The sequence below is a fragment of the Platalea leucorodia genome (assembly GCF_965183815.1).
Source record: "Platalea leucorodia genome assembly, chromosome: 4".
In the NCBI taxonomy this organism is placed as follows: Eukaryota; Metazoa; Chordata; class Aves; order Pelecaniformes; family Threskiornithidae; genus Platalea; species Platalea leucorodia.
In genome coordinates this window covers 62,643,741-62,666,914 of record NC_138826.1, presented here as the reverse complement: position 1 = coordinate 62,666,914, position 23,174 = coordinate 62,643,741, and the positions used below count along the sequence as shown (strand labels likewise).

General features: G+C 41.4%; 1 protein-coding gene across 1 annotated transcript in view; it reads left to right on the top strand.

The window, feature by feature from the left end:
• SLC13A4 (solute carrier family 13 member 4) overlaps positions 1-20,194 on the top strand; it is a gene marked incomplete at both ends in the record, with an annotated part of 28,236 nt that extends 8,042 nt beyond the window's left edge. Inside the window, 14 exons of the mRNA XM_082311394.1 lie at positions 838-974; positions 1,531-1,712; positions 2,470-2,524; positions 4,191-4,230; positions 4,880-4,957; positions 6,460-6,650; positions 10,698-10,817; positions 13,707-13,808; positions 14,953-15,054; positions 16,149-16,246; positions 17,411-17,541; positions 18,354-18,515; positions 19,264-19,401; positions 20,057-20,194. Of these exons, the coding sequence (XP_082167520.1) occupies positions 838-974; positions 1,531-1,712; positions 2,470-2,524; positions 4,191-4,230; positions 4,880-4,957; positions 6,460-6,650; positions 10,698-10,817; positions 13,707-13,808; positions 14,953-15,054; positions 16,149-16,246; positions 17,411-17,541; positions 18,354-18,515; positions 19,264-19,401; positions 20,057-20,194 (1,674 nt within the window). The remainder of the gene's footprint in view (positions 1-837; positions 975-1,530; positions 1,713-2,469; positions 2,525-4,190; positions 4,231-4,879; positions 4,958-6,459; positions 6,651-10,697; positions 10,818-13,706; positions 13,809-14,952; positions 15,055-16,148; positions 16,247-17,410; positions 17,542-18,353; positions 18,516-19,263; positions 19,402-20,056) is intronic.
• Between the last annotated feature and the right edge of the window lie 2,980 nt (positions 20,195-23,174).

Here is a 23,174-nt window from a genome sequence, read left to right as displayed (position 1 = left end):
CTTTTATTTTCTCCCATTTTGTTTGCTTTCACACGAGAGAGAGAAAGAATGTTTTTGTTTGCTTCATTTGTTATTTTTGCAGTCACTTCACAGAACATCTTCTCATATCTTAGCAAGCCACACATTCAAGAATGCTGCTTTGGAGGCCCATATGTGGTCTCTGAATTTTTTCCTAAGCCAGTCAATGATTTTTGCTCATCCCCTTTAAATTAAAGTTCTCTTTTTTGAAACTTTGTCCTATTTTCCTGATAAAATGGAGATGGATTTCCATTGCGAAAAGTTCTGGCACAGGATTTGTGGATAATCACAGCAATATCCCAGCCTTTCTTTATTGCATGCATAGAGCATGTCCCAAAGGACTTTTCCTGAAGGTGTAGGTTCTAGGGATGCCACATTTTGCCCAACAGTTGAACAAGACATAAGAAATACAAACAAGATAGACAATGACAGCTCCAGAATGAAAAAGCAGATGAAGCATGTGAATTAACTGCTTTCAGTGCAGAGGTTTGTCTGTGGCTGTTTAAGTCTGGGCCTAGCTGAGTATGATTAACTGGAGGCAGTGAACATCCTGCTCAAAGAAGTAAAATTTCTCTTGATCTCCTCAAAGCTGAGAAACCTACTAACAAGTGGGTATAGAGACTTGTTACTTCTAAACACAACATGAAAGAGATTAAAGAGAACATTTTGACTTAAGAATTCTTCATTTTCTCCAGCTCCCTGTCATTCTTTCTCTAGGGGGAAAAAATCCACAATACCATACTTGTCATTCAGCATGCTCTCTGTGTAGGGTAGTCACTGCTTTTTTAACTGACTATTTCCCCCTTGCCCTTAATGCAGGTGGCTGCTGAATATTTCAAGAACACAACTTTGCTCCTCATGGGCGTGATTTGTGTGGCAGCTTCTGTAGAAAAGTGGAATCTCCACAAGCGAATTGCCCTGCGTATGGTCATGATGGCTGGAGCAAAGCCAGGCATGTGAGTGAAACTTTGACTTTGGGGTAGTCTGAGGCTGACAGCAGCAGCTTGAAAGAGCAAATAACAACTCTGACTTTCCCATCCATGGGCAAAAGCTTGCTTGGTTTGGGGCTCTTTTTCCTACCTACCTTTCCTTTCAGAGTTTGAGAGCTTTCAAATTTTCTCATCCTCTCTCTGCCACCTCTTACCCCTTGGCTTCTTGTCCCTTTGCTTTCTATTTTTTACTGACGCTGATTTTAGTCTCTCCATTCCTTCTTTGCCTGTTGTTTATCAAACACAAAAGGATGCTTAAATCCTAGATATGCTGAAAAGCACTTTCTCACATCACATGCTGATTTCCATGTGGGGCAGCAAACGGCTTCCAATGATATATTTTCTTACGATGGTTCTCAGCACAAGGCAGCATTTTATCTGTGATATATATCATGCTATTTTGGCACCCACAAAAAGAAAAAGACCCCACGTAGTTATCAGTTGACTAATGAAAATGTTAGGTAAAGAGGCCTTTAATATTTCTGAAAGTGCCTCAAGAAAGTTTCCCTGTGTTGTAATACAGGTTGCTTCTTTGCTTTATGTGTTGCACCACGGTGCTTTCCATGTGGCTTTCCAACACATCCACCACAGCCATGGTGATGCCCATCGTGGAGGCAGTGCTCCAGGAGCTAGTGAATGCTGAGGAGGAGCACGAGGTCATCAGTACTGCAGGCAGCACCATTATTGAAGAACACGAGCCAATAGGTATTTGCCAACATTGGCTATTCTTTTCTCATTTGTTTATCAGTGACCAGACTTGTTGATACACATTATTCAGGTTCTGTCGAGGTCAGAGCTGTCTGACTTGTACCGCCAATGATGCTGGTGCGAACTCTTTCTTTTTGTACTCTGTTATTTCTTTCAACAAATGAAAAAAAAATTTCAAGATGTGATGGCAGAACTGGAGTTGAGAAACTATTTATGTTGAATTAGGACATGTATTGGAGTTTGTGTGTCATAAATTCTTAGGTCATAGGATTTTACAGGGTTGGAAGGAAATCTCTGAGAAGAAAGTCAAAGAAATGTAGAAGAGGCCCAAAGCGTGCTCTGTGACAATCCCACACTTGCCCATTCTACTCCTGCTCTTCTAGGCTGCCCAGGTCAGAGCAGGTGCCACAAAAAAAAATTTATAAGAGCTCTAAGGTTTGTTTTGTTCATTCTTTTCCAGAAAGAAAGGATTTGGGAAGAAAAGAATCTCTCTTTTCTTTCAATTCACAGATTCCAGGCTGAAAATCATGTCATCTAACCTTGCCTATTATACGTAGGTATGATAGTCTTTTAATTGCCAGAGGCACGTGATCAGGACAATATGACAGAATATAATGCTGCATAAGGGTCATAGAGTACCTGAGAGGGTGAGGACAAGCTTTCGTTTGCAGTAGCTTCTCCATGTTCAGTGGTGTAGCCTAGGGGCTCTGCTCAGTTCTTACCCCAAGGGCTGCTTTCTCTTCCTTCATTGCAGGTCTCAGCGAAAAGCATGGCCAGCCTTCACTGGAGCTTATCTTCATCAATGAGGAGTAAGAATGAACCCTGTACATCACGACTGGAGATTTGAGCCCTACACAGGTTGCAATAAGATGAATCCAGGAATAGAGCCAGGAAGGGCAAGCGGAAGCTTACAAGTGAATGTTTTAGATGTGACTGACAAGGAAGGCTTATATGAGAAATGGGATTAATGTAATGGTCTGGATTTCACTAAAGCTTCCCAGGAATCGTTTATTTTTTAGCATTATGGCCCTTTTAGAGAGAAGGCAAATGTTTCTTAGGGTTTCAAAGATCTTCTTTTGAAGTCTGTGTTCGTGCTGTATAAGAGAGTGCTGTCCACAGATTTTTATTTCTGTTCCCCTGAAGGAACAGTGATGGAGAGGATCCAAGCACAGTGTGGAGTGCCCACAGGACATATCCGGAGGAAAACACTTACAGAGGATTCCTAAGCAAACCCTGAACTGTCAAGAGCATTCAAGAGACACATGAGATTGGGGCGGGGGGGACAACACCAAAAAAACCACCCCTCCTCCCCCCAAAACCTGTAAAATATTTCTTTTACTGTAGACAAAGTTCTTCAGAAGTTTGAAACACTAACAGTTTCAACCAGGTCTCTATTTGGGGTAAAATCTAGTAAGGTGAAAAGGGCAAATCAAGTAAAGGACTAATTTCTTTATTAAATTATCAAATTAAGCAGCATTTCAAGATACTCAGGAGAATATACAAAGTCGTTGTCCTAAAACTATGTTATAGGCTAAATCTTGAGGACCATCTTCTTACAAGGTGTGAGAATAAATTGCACAATCCCTTCTTGAGCTCCTTCTATTTTGTTCACAATTGTTCAAAATAAAATAGAAACAAGTTCTTGTTCTACCTTTAAAAAAATTACTTTAAAACAAACATTATCATTCAAACAGCACATATTGATGACTTTAAGTTAACTTGCAAGATCTAAATAGATTTCTCATTAGTCTGGAGACTATTGGGTTCTCCAATATTCCCTCTGTTGTTATCTCTTTTTATCCCAGCCATATTTTCTGTGCAGTATGGAATCAAATTTTCAGTCTGGCATTGTGCCATTAATCCCTTTAAGCCCTATTGAAGAGTGTGTGTGGGATATTTCATAATAGAACCCTTATTAAAATAGCATTACTTGAAAAAGAGCTTGAAATTTGATGGGAAAAGTAGCACATCTTCTGGAATTAAATCTGTTTTCAATGTCAAACTAAAAGTTCAGTGGATTTTTTGTATGGTCCACATGCCACACAGGACAAATTTTAGTGAAGGCTTTAATGTGGTACAGGTAGGTGCTCAGAAACACCATTGGAGAGGTGGCGGAGGAAGACCTTGAGTAGAACAGGACAGTGGTAGCGTTGGATTGCCCAGTGATTCACTCCACTGTGAATGGAGTTCATTCCTAGAATGGGGTATATACTACCTAGAATACATATTTTTTCTTTCATGGAGGTGGAACCCCATTGCTACACAGCTAGAGATAGACCTGTGACACATAATGACAACTCTTACGTATCTGGCCAAGATACCACATTAAGAGGTACTAATAAATGGCATACTTCACAATTTCAGTAGGCACTAGTTCCCCTGCAGATGTTACCTCTCCTACCCATGATGTGTGACTCTTGAGGGAGCTGGGTGAACAGGCATTTTTAAAGTATATTTTCCTTTCTTTGTTTTTAGTGCTACCACTACTGACTTCAGCTCGTTGATGCACTCAAAGGTATTGTCATAGGTAGTATCTTCTGAGCTACGCTGTCTTCTAATGCAGGAACCATCAGAGCAGAGTCCACACAGCTCTACAACAAACTGCTATTTCCTTTATTTCAAACAAGTAGTGGTTGTTGGCAGAGAGTGCATACTGCAGAATGTCCTGCTTTGTATTTAACCTGTCAGCCCAAGTCAAGTTGGGGAACATTAGCTCTGTTATGTTTGTTGTACTTATTGCTGGAGATCCTGATATCCGCTCAGCAAACTAACAATTCCATACGGTTTCTAGCAAGTTCAGATATGATCTTTTATTGTCTAGGTATTGCCAGCTTCTGCAGCTGAGACACCTCAGTTACTAGAACAACCTACACATATTACAAAGTCATAGTTTCTAGCAAGGGATCTCTTAGAGTCTCCTACATGGCAGAGGGAGAAAACCTAAAATTATTATAATCTGATTTTTAACATCACTTTAAAATAAAATCAGGTGGTTTTGTTTTTTCCAGTGTAAAATTTACAGCTGAAATTTTAGTGTTTTTTTGTTTTGTTTTTTTTTTCCAAAAGCCCACTACCCATGACCTTTACAAAGCATCATCAATTCTAACCTAAGTGCCCCTAGGAACAGAAGAAAGGCTAATCAAAAGGCATTTGCCTCCTTACAGAGTATGAATGGTGTGCACATGATAGCCAACCCTATTGGAACGATGAATTCTAAGAGCAATGGGCAGCACCTACCTCAGGTAAGGAGATGTTAGACCAGGGGGGGTGAGGGAAAAGACAGATGTGAACATCACCTACTCCCCATTGTTTCATATTTGTTCCCTGTAAACTGTGTTACATGGAATCACTCTCCATCATCTTACAGCAGTCATGGCTTGGCCCTTTGCTAATTCTTGCTCCCATTTAGGTGCCCCCAGCACAGGTATTTTCAGAAGACCATTCCCCAATGTCTAGTACAATTCTTTTAGCTTTACATTCAGTAATGTGATTGTAAGTTTCCCTTCTTATTTAGCTGTTCTACCTACTTTATTTTTGCAAAGCCTCCTTGGAAAATAGCTCAGCTCAAAAATAACAATCCCTGACACACGATATCCTACTCAGAACTAAAACAGCAGCAGGCATGGACCATTTAACTGTTCAGCCAGGTCATTAGGTGGTCTTAGTATCCACTTCCTTTTTGTCTTGCCAAATATCCACCCTCAAAATCCTCTATTACATCAGTCCATTCCAGGATTTTTACTTCTCTTAAGTGGAACCCAGAAGTGTTTGCTGTTTGGATGACAATTACGTAATATCTTAATGGTATAACTTGATGTCCAGGAAAGATTAGACTAAAATGAACACATGAATTTGCATTCACAGTTCAAAAGAATCTGAGTGTATGTTTCCAGAAAGGGCTAAGGTGCTGCTCCTGATACTTAATTTCCTCTTATACCCATTTCCCATATACATTCAGTGGTTATTTTGTAACAAATATACTCACTTCACTTTTAACCTGCAGGGATTTTAGCTAGGTTGCCCTCACGGTGATGATGAACCTATAGCATGACTGATTTTACCCAAATTCAAATTAATAAATTTAACGAATCTATCTGAACCACTTGCTGCCTTTTTCCTGATCCTGAATTACAGCTTTGGGTTGCATGTGAAGTGCCTTGAAGTACTGTACCTTTTCTTCCAGTATAAGCACTGGATTTACCAACATGGAGAGTTTCCTGTCACTGCTAAAAAAGCTTCTTTTGGAGCAATATTTTCCCACAGTTTTTTCTTCCATATTCCCATTGCCCAGCCTTTTTCATGCCATTTCTGAGACCCTAGCACTCCATTCCTAATTAGAGGCCCTGAGCCAGTATAAGCGCAAAAAGTCCACGAAGCATTTGCCTGGTTGCTGCTCATAAGCCTCAAGGATTACAGATTCCTACTGCTGCAGTGCTGGCATCCCGCCCCTGCAGCCTGCAAAGGCTTTTGGTATCCCACTGAGATTCCAGTCAGAACTGGAGCTGGCCCAAACCATAGCCAGAAGTCCAATTATGGTTTGTCCTACATTTCTGCCACAAACCAGGCAATTTCAGGTCCCTGGACAGGTTTCTAGTTCTGATCCCAGTTAATCCCTGTGGAGAAAATACTGCCCCCTCTTACGCAAACCTGTTGTTTTTCCTGGACCAGTATCACCATGGCATTAGAGCAACTTGGGCTGCTGTTCTGATCAACTGCTTTGTTTGGTGAATGTATCCCCTCACAGGCTCAGATACTGGTCCTGCCTCCTAAGCCCTCAGAACTGGGCCTGAGCACTAAGTACCGGTATCAGACCAGACATGACCACATGGTCTGTAAATGCCTCTCACTGAGTATCTCCTACGCGGCAACCATTGGAGGACTGACAACCATCATAGGTACCTCCACTAGCCTCATATTCTTAGAGCACTTCAACAAGTAAGTGATATTGTGGTTGTGTGAGAACAGTGGTTGGGTCATTATCATCTCTGTGGCTTTCCCCATGGGTTATTTACTACCTGAAGGAACCCTTGTAAGTCTCTCTGAAGGCAATTTTGTTTCCTCCTCTACTCTAATGCTATTACTAATGGTTAATTGTTGAAAGGGGGAGACTAAGTTAAATACATATCCATGTCTTTCTCCCATGCAAAATAAAAATTCCTCAGTATGTGGTAACATTGAAGTTTCTTCAGCATCTTCTTTTGATTTTACAAACTGGTTATCATGAAGGCAGCAGGTACCCTCGAAAAGTAAAAACTAAAGCCATGAAGGTATAGCAAAGAAGACAAAGAGAAATACTCACAAAAGAAGAAATGTCATAAAATCAGCTTCAAGTTGTTCTATGGGTTCTTAGAAAGTGAGTTCTTATGGTGAACCTAGAGGTATCACTAGTGGTACATGGGATGCTCAATGTTTAGTGAAAAAATAGAGTAATAGAATGACAGAATGGTTTGGGTTGGAAGGGACCTTAAAGATCATCTAGTTCCACCCCCCCTGCCATGGGCAGAGACACCTTCCACTAGATCAGGTTGCTCAAAGCCCCACCCAACCTGGCCTTGAACACTTCCAGGGACAGGGCATCCTCAACTTCTCTGGGCAACCTGTTCCACCCTTACCACCCTTGCAGAGAAGAATTTAATTCCTTTAATCTAAATCTTTTCTTGTTGCCCTTGATTTCCCTGGCCAGATTTAATTCTATCAGGGCTTTAACTTTCCTAACCTTTTCCCTGGCTGCTCAGACAATTTCTCTGTGTTCCTCCCATTCTACCTGTCCTTGCTTCCACCCTCTGTAGGCTTCCTTTTTGTGTTTGAGTTTGTCCAGGAGCTCCTCATTCATCCATGCAGGCCTCTTGGTGTTTTTCCCTGACTACTTCTTTGTTGGGATGCCTCACTCCTGAGCTTAGAGGAGGTGGTCATTGAATATTAACCGGCTTTCTTGGGCCCCTCTTCCCTCCAGGGCTTTATCCCATGGTACTCTACCAAGCAGATCCCTGAAGAGGCCAAAGTCCACTCTCCTGAAGTTCAGGGTGGTGAGCTTGCTGTGCGTCCTCCTCAGTGCCCTAAGGATCTTGAACTCCACCATTTCATGGTCACTACAGCCAAGGCTGCCCTTGAGCTTCACATTCCCCACCAGCCCCTCCTTGTTGGTGAGAACAAGGTCCAGCATATCACCTCTTTTCATTGGCTCCTCTCTCACTTGGAGAAGGAAGTTATCATCAACACATTCCAGGAACCTCCCGGATTGCTTATGTCCTGCTGTGTTGTTCCTCCAACGGATATTGGGGTGGTTGAAGTCCCCCATGAGGACCAGGGCTTGTGAATGTGAAGCTGCTCCTACCTGTCTGTAGAGGGCCTCATTGGCTCGGTCTTCCTGGTCTGGTGGCCTATAGCAGACCCTCAGTATAATGTCACATGTCCCTGCCCTCCCTTTAATCCTGACCCATAAGCTCGCAGTCAGCTACTCATCCATCCCCAGGCAGAGCTCCGTACACTCCAGCTGGTCATTGACATAGAGGGTGACACTCTCTCCTCATCTCCCCTGCCTGTCCTTCCTAAAGAGCCTGTATCCTTCCATTCCAACACTCCAGTCATAGGAGCCATCCCACCATGTCTCTGTGATGGCATCGTCTCTGCGATCATAGCCCTGCAGGTGTGCGCACATCTATAACTCCTCTTGTTTATTCCCCATGCTATGTGCATTTCCGTAGAGGCATTTCAGCTGAGCCCCTCATGAAGATGACTTACTGACTGGAGTGGTTGGAATTCCTTTGTGCTGCTCTTCAGGTGCTCTACTGCTGACCTGTGATCCTTCTCCAAGCTCTGGGCATCTATTGCTGGCACTGGCACCAAACTGGTAGGAATGGGATGGATTGAAGTTCCCCTCCCTGGCAACTTTAGTTTAAAGCCCTCTTCATCAGCTTGGCAAGCCTATGACCAAAGAGGCTCTTCCCCTTCTCTGACAGATGGACCCTTTCAGCCCCTAGCAGACCAGGTTTCTCAAAGTGAGTCCCATGGTCTAAGCAGCTGAACCCCTGGCTGTGGCACCAGTCCTGTAACCATTTGTTGATTCACCAGATTCAACTGGCCCTTTCAAACCCCTTCCCTTTGACCAGGGGGACTGATGAAAAAAACTACCTGCACTCCAGAGTCCTTTACCACCACTCCCAGGGCTCTGTAATCCTTCTTGATATGCCTCAGACTGCTCCTGGCTGTATCACTGGTGCCCACGTGAAACAGCAGCAGTGGATAATAGTCAGTGGACTGTACGAGGCTTGGCAGTCTCTCGGTGACATCCCTGATACCAGCCCCCGGTAAGCAGCACACCTCTCTCCAGAGTGCATCAGGTCGGCAAATGGGTGCCTCTGTACCTCTCAGAAGAGAGTCGCCTACTACTATCACCCATTGCCTTTTCTTAGTTGTACTGGTTGTTATACAGGGAGCAGATTGGGCTGCCTTACTCAGCTCCAGAGTCTCTCCTAGTGTGACGAGTCTTTCCTCTTCAGTCTGCAGAGTGGTGAGGCCATTCTGCAAAGGCTCCTTAGGCTTCGGGGGAAGTGTCTTCCTCCTGTTGGTCCTTGCCATTACAACCATCCATTCTTCTGCATTGTTGACCCCCCCTCCCTCCCCCCCATCCTGTGTGTGCTGGTCGGGGAGTTTTTGGCTATTTGGCCCTGGGCTGTTTGGCCCATGGTCCACTGCAGACCATGCTTGGAAACAGCTGTCTAACTCCTTCTCAGCCTCTCTGATGTTATGCAGCCTTCTCCCCACTTCCTGCAGCTCAGCCACCTGCTGCAGGAGGTCCTCCACCTGGGCACACCTTTTGCAGGCAGGTCTGCCACCTGTCCCTGCCCCAGGAGAAAGGTCTAGGCACTTCCTGCAGACTGAGGTCTGCACTGCAGTCTCTCCCTTCAGCAGCTCTGTCTGGGTGGAGGCATCAGCCACTGCTGGGGTAAATGGTGCAGACCCCCCAGCTGGAGCTGCAGCCTTTGCTCTCACATGAGTGCCCACCATTCTGCCTTGAGGGTCAGGTAGGATGAGTGCTCTTGACCTGTGCAGATGGTCACAGAATGGTGCTCGGTTGCTGGGTTATGTGTACTTCAAGTCTCCTACTCAGCCAGTGGAATGCCCTTCCTTCAAAGACGTGCCCTCCCTGCATGCTCTCCCATGCAAACTGCAGTGCCATGCCCTGGCATTTATTTAAAATAAATAAACTTAGAAATGTGGCTTTACACCTTTGCTTCAGAGAAGATGGGAAGCAGCTCTCTGATTAGCTATTTCATTTATCATACATGCCCAGGGCTCTCAAAGACATGAATGTTACCTCTATCAGAAGACTGGTGGTACTTCTCATGCACAGATATGTGTCCAAGCTCAAACCTGATTCTGATCATCTACTGCTGCCATGGTATCCTTCATTTCTCTCTCTGAAATGGTGGTAGCGAAGAAAACTAATTTCAGAAGCCATCCTTAACCCAAGGATTTGGATTTTATAGAATTTCCAAAGATCTTGCTGGTGTGACAGTTCCATCAAATGCACATATCAGACATCATTGTCAGAGCCCAGCAGACTATAGTCATTATTTGTGTGGTCTACAATAAGACATACAAAGAAATTCTGGGTGAAATCATTCTTAAGTTTCCTGACACTAAAAAGAGCTTTAACAAAAAACACAGGCAGGGCCAGAATTTCACTCCTGGTAACTAAGCGTTTTTGAAGCTGGCTAGACAACCCAGACCATCTGGTCTTAAAGGTCTGAAGTGCTATATGGCTCCTCTCTTAGTCAGGCATGGTCAATGATTGACGTTCTTTGGTAAGTGGTTTCACTATGCACATGTAATGCAGCTGTTGCAAATACATATTGACGCAATTTTTCTATCATGCCATGAAAAATATATATACATATTTATATGTGTGCATCTATACTGGAGGTGCCTGTCCTTTTAGTGTTCTAACTTCTTGTACAGCCTTCTTTTTTTCCTTTACAGCCACTACCCAAATGCTGAAGTGGTGAATTTTGGAACCTGGTTTTTGTTCAGTTTCCCCATCTCCCTCATCATGTTGGTCCTGACTTGGTTCTGGATGCATTGGCTGTTCTTGGGTTGCAAGTGAGTGCAGGTTGTTCAAGATGCATGGATTATGAAAGCAGGGCATCTGTGGCTCCTCTAGAATGTCTTATAAAGATGTTTCCCATTGCAAATGACAAAAACTAAGGCACAACTTCCTTCTTCTTGCTAGAGCCATTACCAGAAGAAATCTTATTGCTTAGTTGCACTGCATAGACAGAAGTGTACAGTATTGCTGCTTGAGAGTGAAGTGCCTAGGTATTGCTGAAGGAAATCCTTACGATGCATTCAACTGATTTTTTGAGTCTCATGACCATGAGGATCCCATTGTGGACCAAAAATCTTGTTAAAAGTCCCTTTCAGAAAGCACAGCTTAAAAGAAGAATAGAAAAATAACAGAAAGTGAACAAGTCACTTTTCAGATCTGCCCCCGGCTCAATTAAATTAATGTAAGACAAGTTAAAATTAAAGGTAAAGAGTCTCTCTATATATTTCTCTTTAAAATGGAAAGGACTCACAGCCTAAGAGATTAATATCTTTTGATACCAGTAGATCCCTTAACCCCAAAATAAGAACAAGGCTCAGTCTCCTAGTACATTTGTACCACGTACTCTCTTTGCAGAGGCACTTAGCAAAGTTAATGAAAATTGACTAAATATGTGCATTTAGAGTGGATTAGTTAATCTGCATTAAATTGTGGTGGTGCAGACACATTTACTCAGAATTAAAGTGGCCTTAATTTGATTTAGTTTACTCTTAAAAGTAAGCGGAACTGAAATCACTAATTTATTTCACCTAAGATGATGAATAAAATGATAATGACTTGTGCTTGCTGCTGACCTTGACTAGATTTGAAGAGGTAATTTAGAGGTGAATAGCTCCATGTCCTTCTCTCAGTCAGTCTCCTGAGCCTTGTAGTTCCAAATTAAAAGGCTAAAATAAGTCCTTTTTTTTTTTTTTTCAATCTTGAGAGGAGACAGGCCCTAACATGACCCTCAATTACTTTCTTTTTTTTTTAAATAAATATAATTGAAATTCCACATTGCATCCAAGACCTCGTGCTGATTAATGTTGTTCTAAACAATACCAGAGACTGAAGCATTATTGACTTTTTGAGAAGTGCTGGTTGATTCCAAGCCTCCTTAATCTCTGACTCCTGTTCATTGCAGTTCATTAAAGAATATATTATGTTAGGAGCTTGGCTACAATACTCTGCCTTCACATCCTCCTAAGCCTAGAAACACTTATAACATGTTGAAATAGCTGCGTAATGCCAGTGCATAAATGTTTACTGAATTCCCGTAATGTTCATGTTCTTTTCTTAGGAAGCCCAGAGTCAACGATCTGTTGGCCAAAAAGTTGGAACAAAATGTCAGACTTGCTTTTCAGGCTCTAGACTTGGTCAAAGGGGAAGGATAATGGACTCACCAAATGATTTCTGTCAGCAAAGCAGAGATAAGGGTAGAATTCTTACTATAGAACTATAGAATTGTTACTATAGAACTGGCCATTATAAGCCATTATAACTGGCCATTATAAACCATATAGCTCTTCTCTTCAGCAGCTGCATTACTGCTAGTGGATTTTACTGGAGTCTAAAAACAAGGTTTGCAAGGAAATCTAAATACTTATAGGTGCAGGGCAGTGCTAAGTGCGCTAAAAACAAGAAGTGTCACATAGGTGCCTATTTACAAGTGAAATGAAAGTCCTGCCTGCATCTTAAGCATCCTTTGAGAATCTGGCCATAACCAGATACACAGAGGGAGATTGTAGACCATGTTTTGGCCAGTACTATGGCATGGATCTCTAGTAGGGTACCAAATGAGATATTTAAATAGCAGGAACTCCAAAAGCAGACAATTGTGTTCCTATGGTACTTCAGTCACTGAAGTCCCTCCTGCTGCACCTATTTTAGACTGGCTTAGCTGCAGAGGTTTCTCAACCCACCCCACACCCCTCTGTGTGACAGAGGGTACAGCTGGAGCAGAATAGCAGAGATCTGTGGCTCAAAGCACAGCAAAGTAGTGCTACTGGAAAGAAGAAAAGGAAAAGGTTAAAGTGAGTTTGCAAGTATCTCAATTTCAATTAGGAATGTCCAGGTTTTGTTATAGTATGAAGGCAATCTGAATAAACTAAGGACTTCACCTAATTTTCATACAAATGTATAGCAGGTTTAAATGTATTCAGCTATGAAATGTGCTTGTGCTTGTATGTTCTTGGCAGAAGTACAGGCATTTTTCACCAGGACAAAACACTAGGCTGATTGCCTTGGCCTTTGTGGCAGAGGCAATTTGGTGCTACACTGATTGTGCCTGGTTTAGAATCAGCCAGTATTAGTAGAAGCAGACAGGTCATGAAAGGTATTGGGATCCTCAGCACAGCTTTTCCCCTTTACTTACAGTGAATTCTGAATATTCAAGTCAAACCTGGGCTCAAAAGCCAGACCAGGCCCCATATATGTGTTGGATACCCCTGATCCAACTAGAAAGCATACAGTTCCCCCATTAAAAAAATCTGTTGATAGCTGGCCTCTGCCACAGTCTTTCCATGTGATGACAGAAATTAGCCATAGCCTTTGGAGGTTTCTGGCACCAGCAAATCTGACCACTGCCAGCTGTTTGAGGAAGCCTACACGAAGGGAGCCCAGTCACAGCTCAGGACGGCTTAGTGATACCAGTCAGTATTAGTCTGAGCAGCCTGGGTACCTTCCTGCTATATCTAGGATTGATTTTCAGAAGATCTGGAAACTAGACTACGCAAAGATTGCAGGCAATGATTTCCCTTCCAATTGCCATCAGGCCTGGCCCCAGTCGCATCTCCCAACAGCCTCTGGAAACTGGAATTTTCAGTTTACCTCATTGCTGTTATTTTTTATGACTTTTTTTTTTCTGTTGATGCCCTTGTCTAATTTTACTGTGCTATCTACCTCAGTTTTAAAGAGACCTGTTCTGTAAGCAAGAAGAAGAAGACCAAACGGGAAGAAATGTCAGAGAGAAGAATTCAAGAAGAATATAAGAAACTGGGAAATGTTAGGTAAAACAGACCTGCCTTCCTCAGGAATTTGCCTCTCTAGGCAAGACCATCCTTTCATATTGCCCTCCATGTTGCCTTTGGCTCGTGTGGATTAAACTGTCAGCTCTTTCTCCTCCTTTCGAGGATAGGAGTAGAACTAAATGCAAAAATGAACTAAAATCAAAGACTTTGCTACAGGTGTGCATTTATTTACTCATTTATTTATTTCTAAAGAAAAAGGAAATAAAAGGAAAGATTCAGGTTTATACCAAGGTCCAAAGGTCATCTGAGTCAAGGTTTGTCTCTACCTTTGAACTATATCATTAAAGGATCCCTCTTCCCGACTCAGGCACATGGTTATTTTGGGGGATAGAAGTTCATTGTTAGCAAAGGCTTTGCAGCAATCTCTCACGTCATGAGATGTCCAGCCGTCCCACTTGCCCATAATCCTTATTCATGGTGGCAAGAAATGTCTCTTGAAAATATTATTTTGCACGATTTTCATTTTTTGAAAGGGATGATACCTCATACAATCCCATTCCTCCCAAAATATTTTTGTGCTGTTTAACTGAAATGTTGACAGATCAATGTGCTGAATACGATCAACTCTGAATCTAGACTGTTGTTCAGACTATGCCTAAATATGAAACCATAATTTTAATTTAAATCTATCCTAAATTAAAACTCAGTATCTTCAAGTCATCTTTTATTTATTCCATGTCTTTAAAATATCTGTGCTAATTTACATTGTCATTTGCTCTTACGCTTTCTACACTTTTAAAAAATGTAATATAAAGTGTTTACAGTGGAATAGTAACATGAGCTTTACCTTATTAACACATTTAATCAGATAATAATGCAAATGCAAAACAAGCATTTATAAACATTTTCCTTCAGGCTTCTACCCATGAATGACTGAATTGCAAATACAGCTGTATATTTTCAGCCTATTTTTTACTGGGTTTAGATGGTTCTCAGCTGGGAGCCAAATGTAGAATTCTTTAATTCAAACTAATCTTCCTTTCTATTTTCCATATATTTTTTATGCTTTTTTTGGAACCAATTTCTACGTTCTTCTTCTGGAATTTGCTCTTGGGTTTTCAGCCAGACCTTGGGTTTAATTCCTAGGGTTTTTTTTTTTGTTTGTTTGTTTTTTTATTTCTAGCTATCCTGAGATGGTGACTGGATTTTTCTTCATTCTGATGACCTTGCTTTGGTTTACTCGTGAACCTGGCTTTGTACCAGGATGGTCATCTTTTTTTGAGAAGTAAGTGAAATTCCCTAAATAACTGCAAAGGAATATGGCCTTGCATCTTCTGACTTTCTGCAATAATTTTTGGTCTTAAAACATCATCAGCCACTTTTAACAAGGTGGTAAAAAATGAAGTCTTTATGCAAAACTTAGGATATTTGCTTTTTAAACTACATCTGTTCACATGGCAGCAAATTGTATTCTTTCTCAGTAAGCAGAGTGAATTAAGTAAAGACAGTAAAATGAACATATTTCAAATGTAAAAAAAAATACGAAGGGCAGATTCTGAAGTTAAAACATTTTAGTGCATTCATAGAGAAGCCATCACGGGAATAGATTGCAACTATAATTCAATTATTTTTTTTTTCATTTTGAAATAATAATTGACAAAAAGTGTATTTTTCTGAACATAAATTTTATCAAGAAAATGTCCATTTCAATTAAATATTACACAGAATGGTGACTGAATAAAATATTTTTTCTTTTATTTTAAATAAGGTTGAAACAAATTATATTAAAAGTAACTATAACACACAATGCATATCAAAGAATAAGTGATTTGAACTTAAATCTTCTTTGCGTTCTTACTGCATAAAATTATTTTAATTTTTCATCTTAATTTTAATAGAAAACCAATTTCTAATATTGGTGCCTGAGGATCTCTGGTGTTTGGCACTCCTCATAATAATTTTTCAGAATGAGTTTTAAACATTTAATTTAAAATCAATCTGCAGTCCATTCTAAAGGATCACTTGGGTTTGGCTTTTCTTCAGAATGTGTTTATTGTTTCATGCTTCTAGTAAACACAGTATTTTTCTGTACCTCTGAGTTAATAAATTTGTAAACCAAAAGGGATTTCTTTTTTTCACTGGAATGTTAAAAACTGTTGAGCAGTGATTGAAGTGGGCTACAGGAGTCAGTTTAATAAACAGGAAAAAAATCCAATTTGTATCCTTGATATGCAGACATATTTTTCTAGTGGACTGTTAGTAAGGCTTCATATGTGGAAATACAACTTCACCTTCAACAATTTGCTTGGAGCCATGTACCTTGTTTGGAAATGTTTCTGTTAGTGTGTTTTTATGATAACCTCACTGTTTCTTTCCTAGGAAAGGGTACCGGACTGATGCCACTGTCTCTGTATTTCTTGGTTTTCTCCTTTTCCTGATTCCAGCAAAAAAGCCATGTTTTGGAAAGAGGGAAAAAGGTGAGGAGGATGCAGCAAGGAGATCTGGCACATTTGTCAGTGCCTTTAATGACATTTTTCTGTTCTCTGTAAAATGTTCCAAGAAGATATTTTTATTGTGGAAGGTCAGGGTTCAGGGTTCAGTTTCTCCTCTGATACCATCCCTTCCTACATCAGTCCCCTTTTTTTATTGTTGCTTTAATTCATATTGTCTTGTCCAGGAGACTATAAACAGATCTTGTATCTGGGGCCACCATCTCTGTGTTAACAGAGTTATCAAAATTTAAGACTGAGTTTTAGGAAAGGTTCAGATGGAGTTCCATATAGAGAACTTTAATGCAGATGTTTGCAAAATCGGCTGAAGATAAGCTCTAGTAAATAATTTGTTCATCACTTATATAGCAGAAATCATTGATAATGTCATAAAATAAACATAAAAGAGGTCAGTGACTGTCAGACAAAGTTCCAATTTTGAGCAATGCTTCTCTCACAGTCTTCTTGATAACAATAATGATTGTTATTTCACGTTCACGTTTGGGTAGCACTCAGTCATATTGATTGGGTTGCTGTGCCAGGCTTTCAGCAGTTCTGTATGAAAATAGAATTGCCTGCATACAATCCTATGTAGAGATTACAAATGTATATAGATATGTTTATTTTTTATACTGACATATATTATGCAGCATTTAGGAAAAACGACACTAACTCCTACGTCAAGAAAATACTCATGCATCTAAAAAAATAATGTCCTCAGATAAAACCTAGGGGCATAAATACACTTTATCAAGCTTCATGGCCTACTGTAGAGAGAAAATGCCCTTCTTTGAGAAAATAATCCCATTGTACCTCCATCTTTGTAGTCTACAGATAATTTGCACACGTGTATGCAAAATAAGAGCACACAGTACCTCAAAAAGCTATAGAATGACACACAGGGGTTTATAACTATTCACATCAACAGAGCAGCCAAGGGGAAGTCAGGATATTTGGAATTATACGTTGCATTTTCTGAGGATGAGCTAACCAAAGAAATAGGCTACACGCTGCTGCTTCACCTCTCTCACAGATAGTTCTCAAGATAACTCTCATGGATATTACATTATTCCTACTAGTGTGAAAAATATGAAGATTTTTGCAAAAAGGCCAATGTAATACTGGTCACACACTTGCTTTATTGTGATATAGGAGATGGAGAAAAGTCAACACACATTAACACACTGGATCCCATCATTACCTGGAAGGACTTCCAGAAGACTATGCCGTGGGAGATTGTAGTGTTGGTTGGAGGAGGTTATGCCTTAGCAGCTGGATGCAAGGTACTTATTTAGATTTTTATCCTCCTTCCTAAAAAAATTATAAACCTGGACTTTTATCCCTTTGTATGCTCCCCAGTTTGGATTTACAATGTGGATACTTTCAAGTTTGTACATAACCTAGTCCCTACTCCCTGCGCTCAATGGACAGCTATCTAGCTAACAAAAAGATGATTAGGGCTCAAGACAATTGTTAGCATCTGCCATTTCAGATGCCTTAGAATACCTAGATATTCCCGCAAAGCTGGCAGACATAACACAGGATCTGAGGGAGACCTCACACTTTCTCAACTAGCAGCTAACCAGACAGAGAGGGAACATCTCAGCTGCCACTGGGTGCTCCTCTTTAGGCAACTGATTCAAGCTCCTAGAGCTGACTGGACAAATCATACTCTAGGCTCTACTGATTCTATCTACATTCAGTATAATTCATGAATACACATCTAGCTCTCCTATAGACTGCTACATATAGACAACTAAACTTGTGTATTTTAATCTCAAAATTAATTCTACCCAGACTGTGCAATCCTTCATCACCAATCTGCAATACTCCAGTTCATACGCTGAAGAAAGAGTTGGTGCCTTTTTAATGTTATTAACTGCCAAACGTATTACTTTGTTACTATGGACAACCATTTATTAGGCACTGCGGTGAAATCCAGTTTACTGAACAAACGGAGAACGCAGAAAGCATTGACCTAAACTTTGTTTATTTGCTGGTGGGATTCTCTGATGCAAACTGCCCCAAAGAGAAGAATCTGTTTTACAAACATCCTAAGCACTTAGTAATTCTTGCGCTTCTGTGCTTTCCCCAGACCTCTGGCCTCTCTACATGGATTGGACGCCAAATGCTCTCCCTGAGCAGCCTTCCCTACTGGGCTGTAACTCTCCTGGCCTGCATTTTGGTGTCCCTGGTAACAGAGTTTGTTAGTAATCCAGCAACCATAACCATCTTTCTGCCTATTTTATGCAGCATGGTGAGTAAAAACAATGACATTTTTAGTCTGTTGTTTCCTGACAGGTTTGTTGGAATGTTTCAGGACATCAGGGTATTGGCACTCTCTTCACATGGAAGCCAGCCTCGGTTCCCAAGCTAATGTTCTGCAGTCTTGGGCTTCGGAAAAATAATAAACTCAGGCAGCCAAAAGCATATTTTAGCACCAAGAAATGTATTTAATACCTCTTAGACAAAGTGAAAACATAGCGCCTGTGTTGAGAGATGCATAGTCTAAGTACAAGAAAAGGTGACGATGCAATCAACAAGCTAGGTGAAGTCCACATTTGAAGTTGGGGAGGACTTTACATAATGGTCTCAGTATCTTCAGCAACTGAAGGAAGTAAGTTCTTCATGCCAACCTGTTGTGACTTCTCTTGGATGAAGACCGAAGTAGCAGTCAGTGTTAAGGTCCAGAAGACACAACACAGAATGACACAGAAAAAGTGGGAGGAAAGAGCAAAGAAGGCCTAATAGTAGCAATCATCTCCACTCTCACCCAGTGTGAAATGGCTCAAGAGAAATCCCTGGAGCATGACCAGCTCCAAATTACAGCACTACCCTACTCTAAAAAAACAAACAAAAAAGACTTCCATGCTTAGGTTTAGGAACCAGGGAGGTGAGATTCACAGAATCTTTTCTTCATGTAAAGCAGAGAGGGTCCTTTCATCCTAGTTATGAGCAGTGGCTTTTATTGGTTAAGTGAAATTTCTCTCTCTCTCTCCTTCCAGTCAGAAACTCTGCTTATCAACCCTTTGTACACCCTGATTCCTGTCACCATGTGTATCTCATTTGCGGTGATGCTGCCAGTGGGTAATCCTCCAAATGCCATTGTCTTCAGTTATGGCCACTGCCAGATTAAAGATATGGTGAGTCTTGAGATTGGGTATATCCTCCCATGCTTCATGCAACCTCAACGCCTTGTCCTGATCACATCCAGCAGCCAATAATAACAATGATGATATCGGTGCTAATATAAAGTCATATTGATCTGCACTGCTGTTACGTGACTGAACTCTCAGGTTAAGAACATCTACACATCTGCTGTAGGACACAGACAATTCTCATCTTTATTTTTTCATGAATGTAACAATCTAAAGAGGTATCAAAGAACAGGAGTACACAATCCTTGGCATTGACCTGTTAAAACAAGCACAGGAGGACATGAGAAATTAGATTTATCGCATAGCTCCACAGTAAGTCATGTAGTCATCAGCCTGCTATGTGTAGTATAACACCCCATTATGACTATCTGATTGAGAAGTTCAAGTGATAAACTGAGCAGTTTTCCAATGAGCTCCATCAGCCTCTGACTATCACTCCTAAGTAGTCCCACAATGTACACTCTGATACATAATACTCACTGTGCTTTTTTTGGCTCTAGAAATCAGTATACATAATTTATGACACTGTATATAGGTCAGTATACATACATACATACACCCTACCGCCTTCTTTTTTCCATGTTAACTGTTTTTGATCAAGTTGTCATTGATCATTTTCTGATGCATTTTGCTTTTGTAGGTGAAAGCTGGCCTGGGTGTAAATCTGATTGGCCTGGCTGTTGTCATGGTGGCAATCAACACTTGGGGAATTAGACTCTTCCAGCTGAATACTTTTCCCGAATGGGCAGTGGTCAGCAACGTCACTAGCCAAACTTAATCTCCAATGAAAAAAAAAAAAAAAAAAAAAGAAAAACAAAAAGAAAAAAGTGCAAGACCAAAGCAAGTTGGGACAAAATACTAAACCTACACTGCACATATGAAAGAAAGGAGAAAACTGTGTATGCATAGAACCAGGATCCATAGCAAACCATGAAGAAAATCCACAGGGAGGTCTTCTGCAAAAGCTTTTCAGTTCTGAAAATCTGTGTGAGTTAAAAGGAGAGATTAGCTTTGCTCTATTGTTGCTTTCCCTGTGATACTGTAATTCTGAAAAAAAACCCTCTCCTCCAAATTCTCTGATTATGGCTTTTTCATGCCCTAGAATAATTATGTAGGACTTGTAAGACAGGGGATATGGGACTCCAGTGACAGAAGTATACATACACTGGTGTACTCAGTAGTAGGATATTCGATCCTACCATTGACTCCTACTGTGAATGAAGAGTGAGTCTTATTCCCAAACCCAGAGTTTTATAAGCCTACTTCTTTTATAGGCAAATCATTATTATTCTTTTGAGGTGAGTCATCACTGTGTTGGAAAAAACCACTTTCCCAGCTAATGAATATCGCCTGGAAAGAAATACAGCAACCAACTACCAGCTACAGCACTTCAAAGGGATAATAGAAACCACCAAACAGACAGGAAGCAGAAGTCTCCTGGGAAGGAGAATGTTTGGTTTGTTTTTTTTTTTCACAGCACTAGTATAAAGTTTCCAATACTGCAGTACTTACAATCTCTGCTTTGGAAGGAAGAGCTTCAGAAACAGATAGAAAGTTTTGGTCAATACCTTCTTTCATTTATCATTGTACTGCAGCGGGAGCGTTTTCAGCAGGGGAAGCTGTGACCAGCAAAACTTTACCAGGCCAACAGACCCATTGCTGTCCTCTCTCTTTGGCTGCTGTTTAGATAGTTAAGCAGTTACAATTCCCCTGACAGAGAAAGTACAGTCTCATCCAAGATGGCACTTAGTACTGCTCCATGAGTAAAGAAGGGAGAGGGCTGAAGTGGAGCGGTGCTGGTGTATCTCCTCATCGTGCGCATTCACTTGAACAACACACCCACCTGCTCTCTAGCAGCCCAGAGAACAGGAACTTCAAATGTAGGAAACTGGACCTAGAGCAGCTAACTACCAAACCAAAAGGCCAATCTCTCTATCATCTGCAAAGTGAATGCCCTGCTTTTCTGACTGGATCCCTGTGATACTCAGTAAACCTTCTCTTGTATTTTGTCCTGATTTTAATCATTTAACATCAATGCATTTAAGCTGTATATTAGGGTGATTGATCTCATGTAACCACACTCTTTATACATATACTTTAATGAATTTTTATGCTTTCCACTTATAACCTAGGCTCTCTAGATGTTAGTGTGAATGCCTATTCTGCATAAATAAAATGTCAATAAAATAAATTATTCACTACTGCATATTCTGGTGCTCTGTGAGAATATAAATGGGATATATTTCACCTCATAACCCACCAAGCCCTTAGGGAAGTAGTCCTGAGGCAGCAGGAGATGTTGTTTTACTGCTTCTGTCAAAACAGAGGGATCCCACAGACTTGTCTTGGAAATAAACAGATACGGTAAGAGGTCATAGGTTGGCAGAGGGGAAGCAAGATGGGCAAATCACAAAAGCATGTCTTAGCCCTTGTACCAAAAGCAGGAGGCAGCATCCTTTAGCAAAGCAATTTCTATTCATAGTACTGCCTGTAAATTTGGTTTTGAAAAACAAAGTGTTTCTGTGAATCAATGGCTCAGTGCATCCCCATGCCGTCCTAATCCATGAAAGAAGATCTCAGCCTCACTTTTTCAGCCCTTCTCACCTCCCCAGTTCCTGTGTTCTCCCTGTCCTGAGCTTTCTGCTCTGCTGCACCCTAGCACACAAAACTCACACCTGCGTCTGGGATCCAGATCCTCCACACCACTCTGGCTCCCCTCCCTGGGTGTCTTCCTGCTCCCCAGCAAGCGACTGCTGCTGGGCACAGACCCTGACATGGTGCTCAAAGCAGAGGTGCCCTGGCCTCCCTCCCAGCACAAGCTGCAGTCCCCCAGCAATCTGCACCCAGCACCAAAACCGCTGAAGCAGGAGAGAGAGTCTGCAATACCTGTCCGCCAACATGGGCGACTTTCTCCAGGAACAAGCACTTCAGTGGGTGGGGGTGCCTGCAGTACCCAACAAGCAGGACATCTCTTTGTTCACAGTCCCCAAAGTTACTTTCAATCATTCTCCCCCTGCCAAGAAACTCTTTCTGGCTTGCTCTCTTCCCAAGGCTTTAGTCCCTCTGTACCCCTTACTGTGCACTCATCTTCTAATCCTTTTCACTTCACACTTCATCCACCACCATCTTCAAATTGCCTAGCTGCTCAGCAACAAATCACTCTCCACCCTCCTAATACTTATTTCTTGGCTCAGCTCAGCTCCCATCAGGCCTCATTATCCCACACCTTTCCCAGGGGATATGAACACAGGATATTCTCATTTGCAAGAGAAACAAGCAGCTGACATGCCAATCAGCTTTAGGGAGAGCTAAGATTACTCACAAATCAAATAGGGTGGCCACCAATAGCACTAGGTAAATGGAAATTGCTTGGTGCTGTGTTGCACTTCTCTAGCAATATTTTTTCAGAAACATTTCTATGAGTCTGGTACAGTTTGTGTCTTACGAGATTGGTGCAGAGAAATTTGGGGTGGACTCGGGCAAGGAGTTTCCCCAGCAGCCTTCCCTGCTGTATCAGTGCTCTCAGTACCCTTCCATGTCCACAGCTGCTGGCACTTGTCACTGCCATGTCCCACCAGGCATTTGCAGGAAGGCAGTGTGCTGTACTGGCCCTTTTTCCATATCAGATCAGTCAGTGCATGCACCACAGCCAGATTCTGCCCTTGGACGTACGTATATGATTGCTTTCATTCCACTGAAGACATAAAAAAGTACGTGAGAAAGTATTTAGTTGCAGAATCTGAATATCACAAATGAAA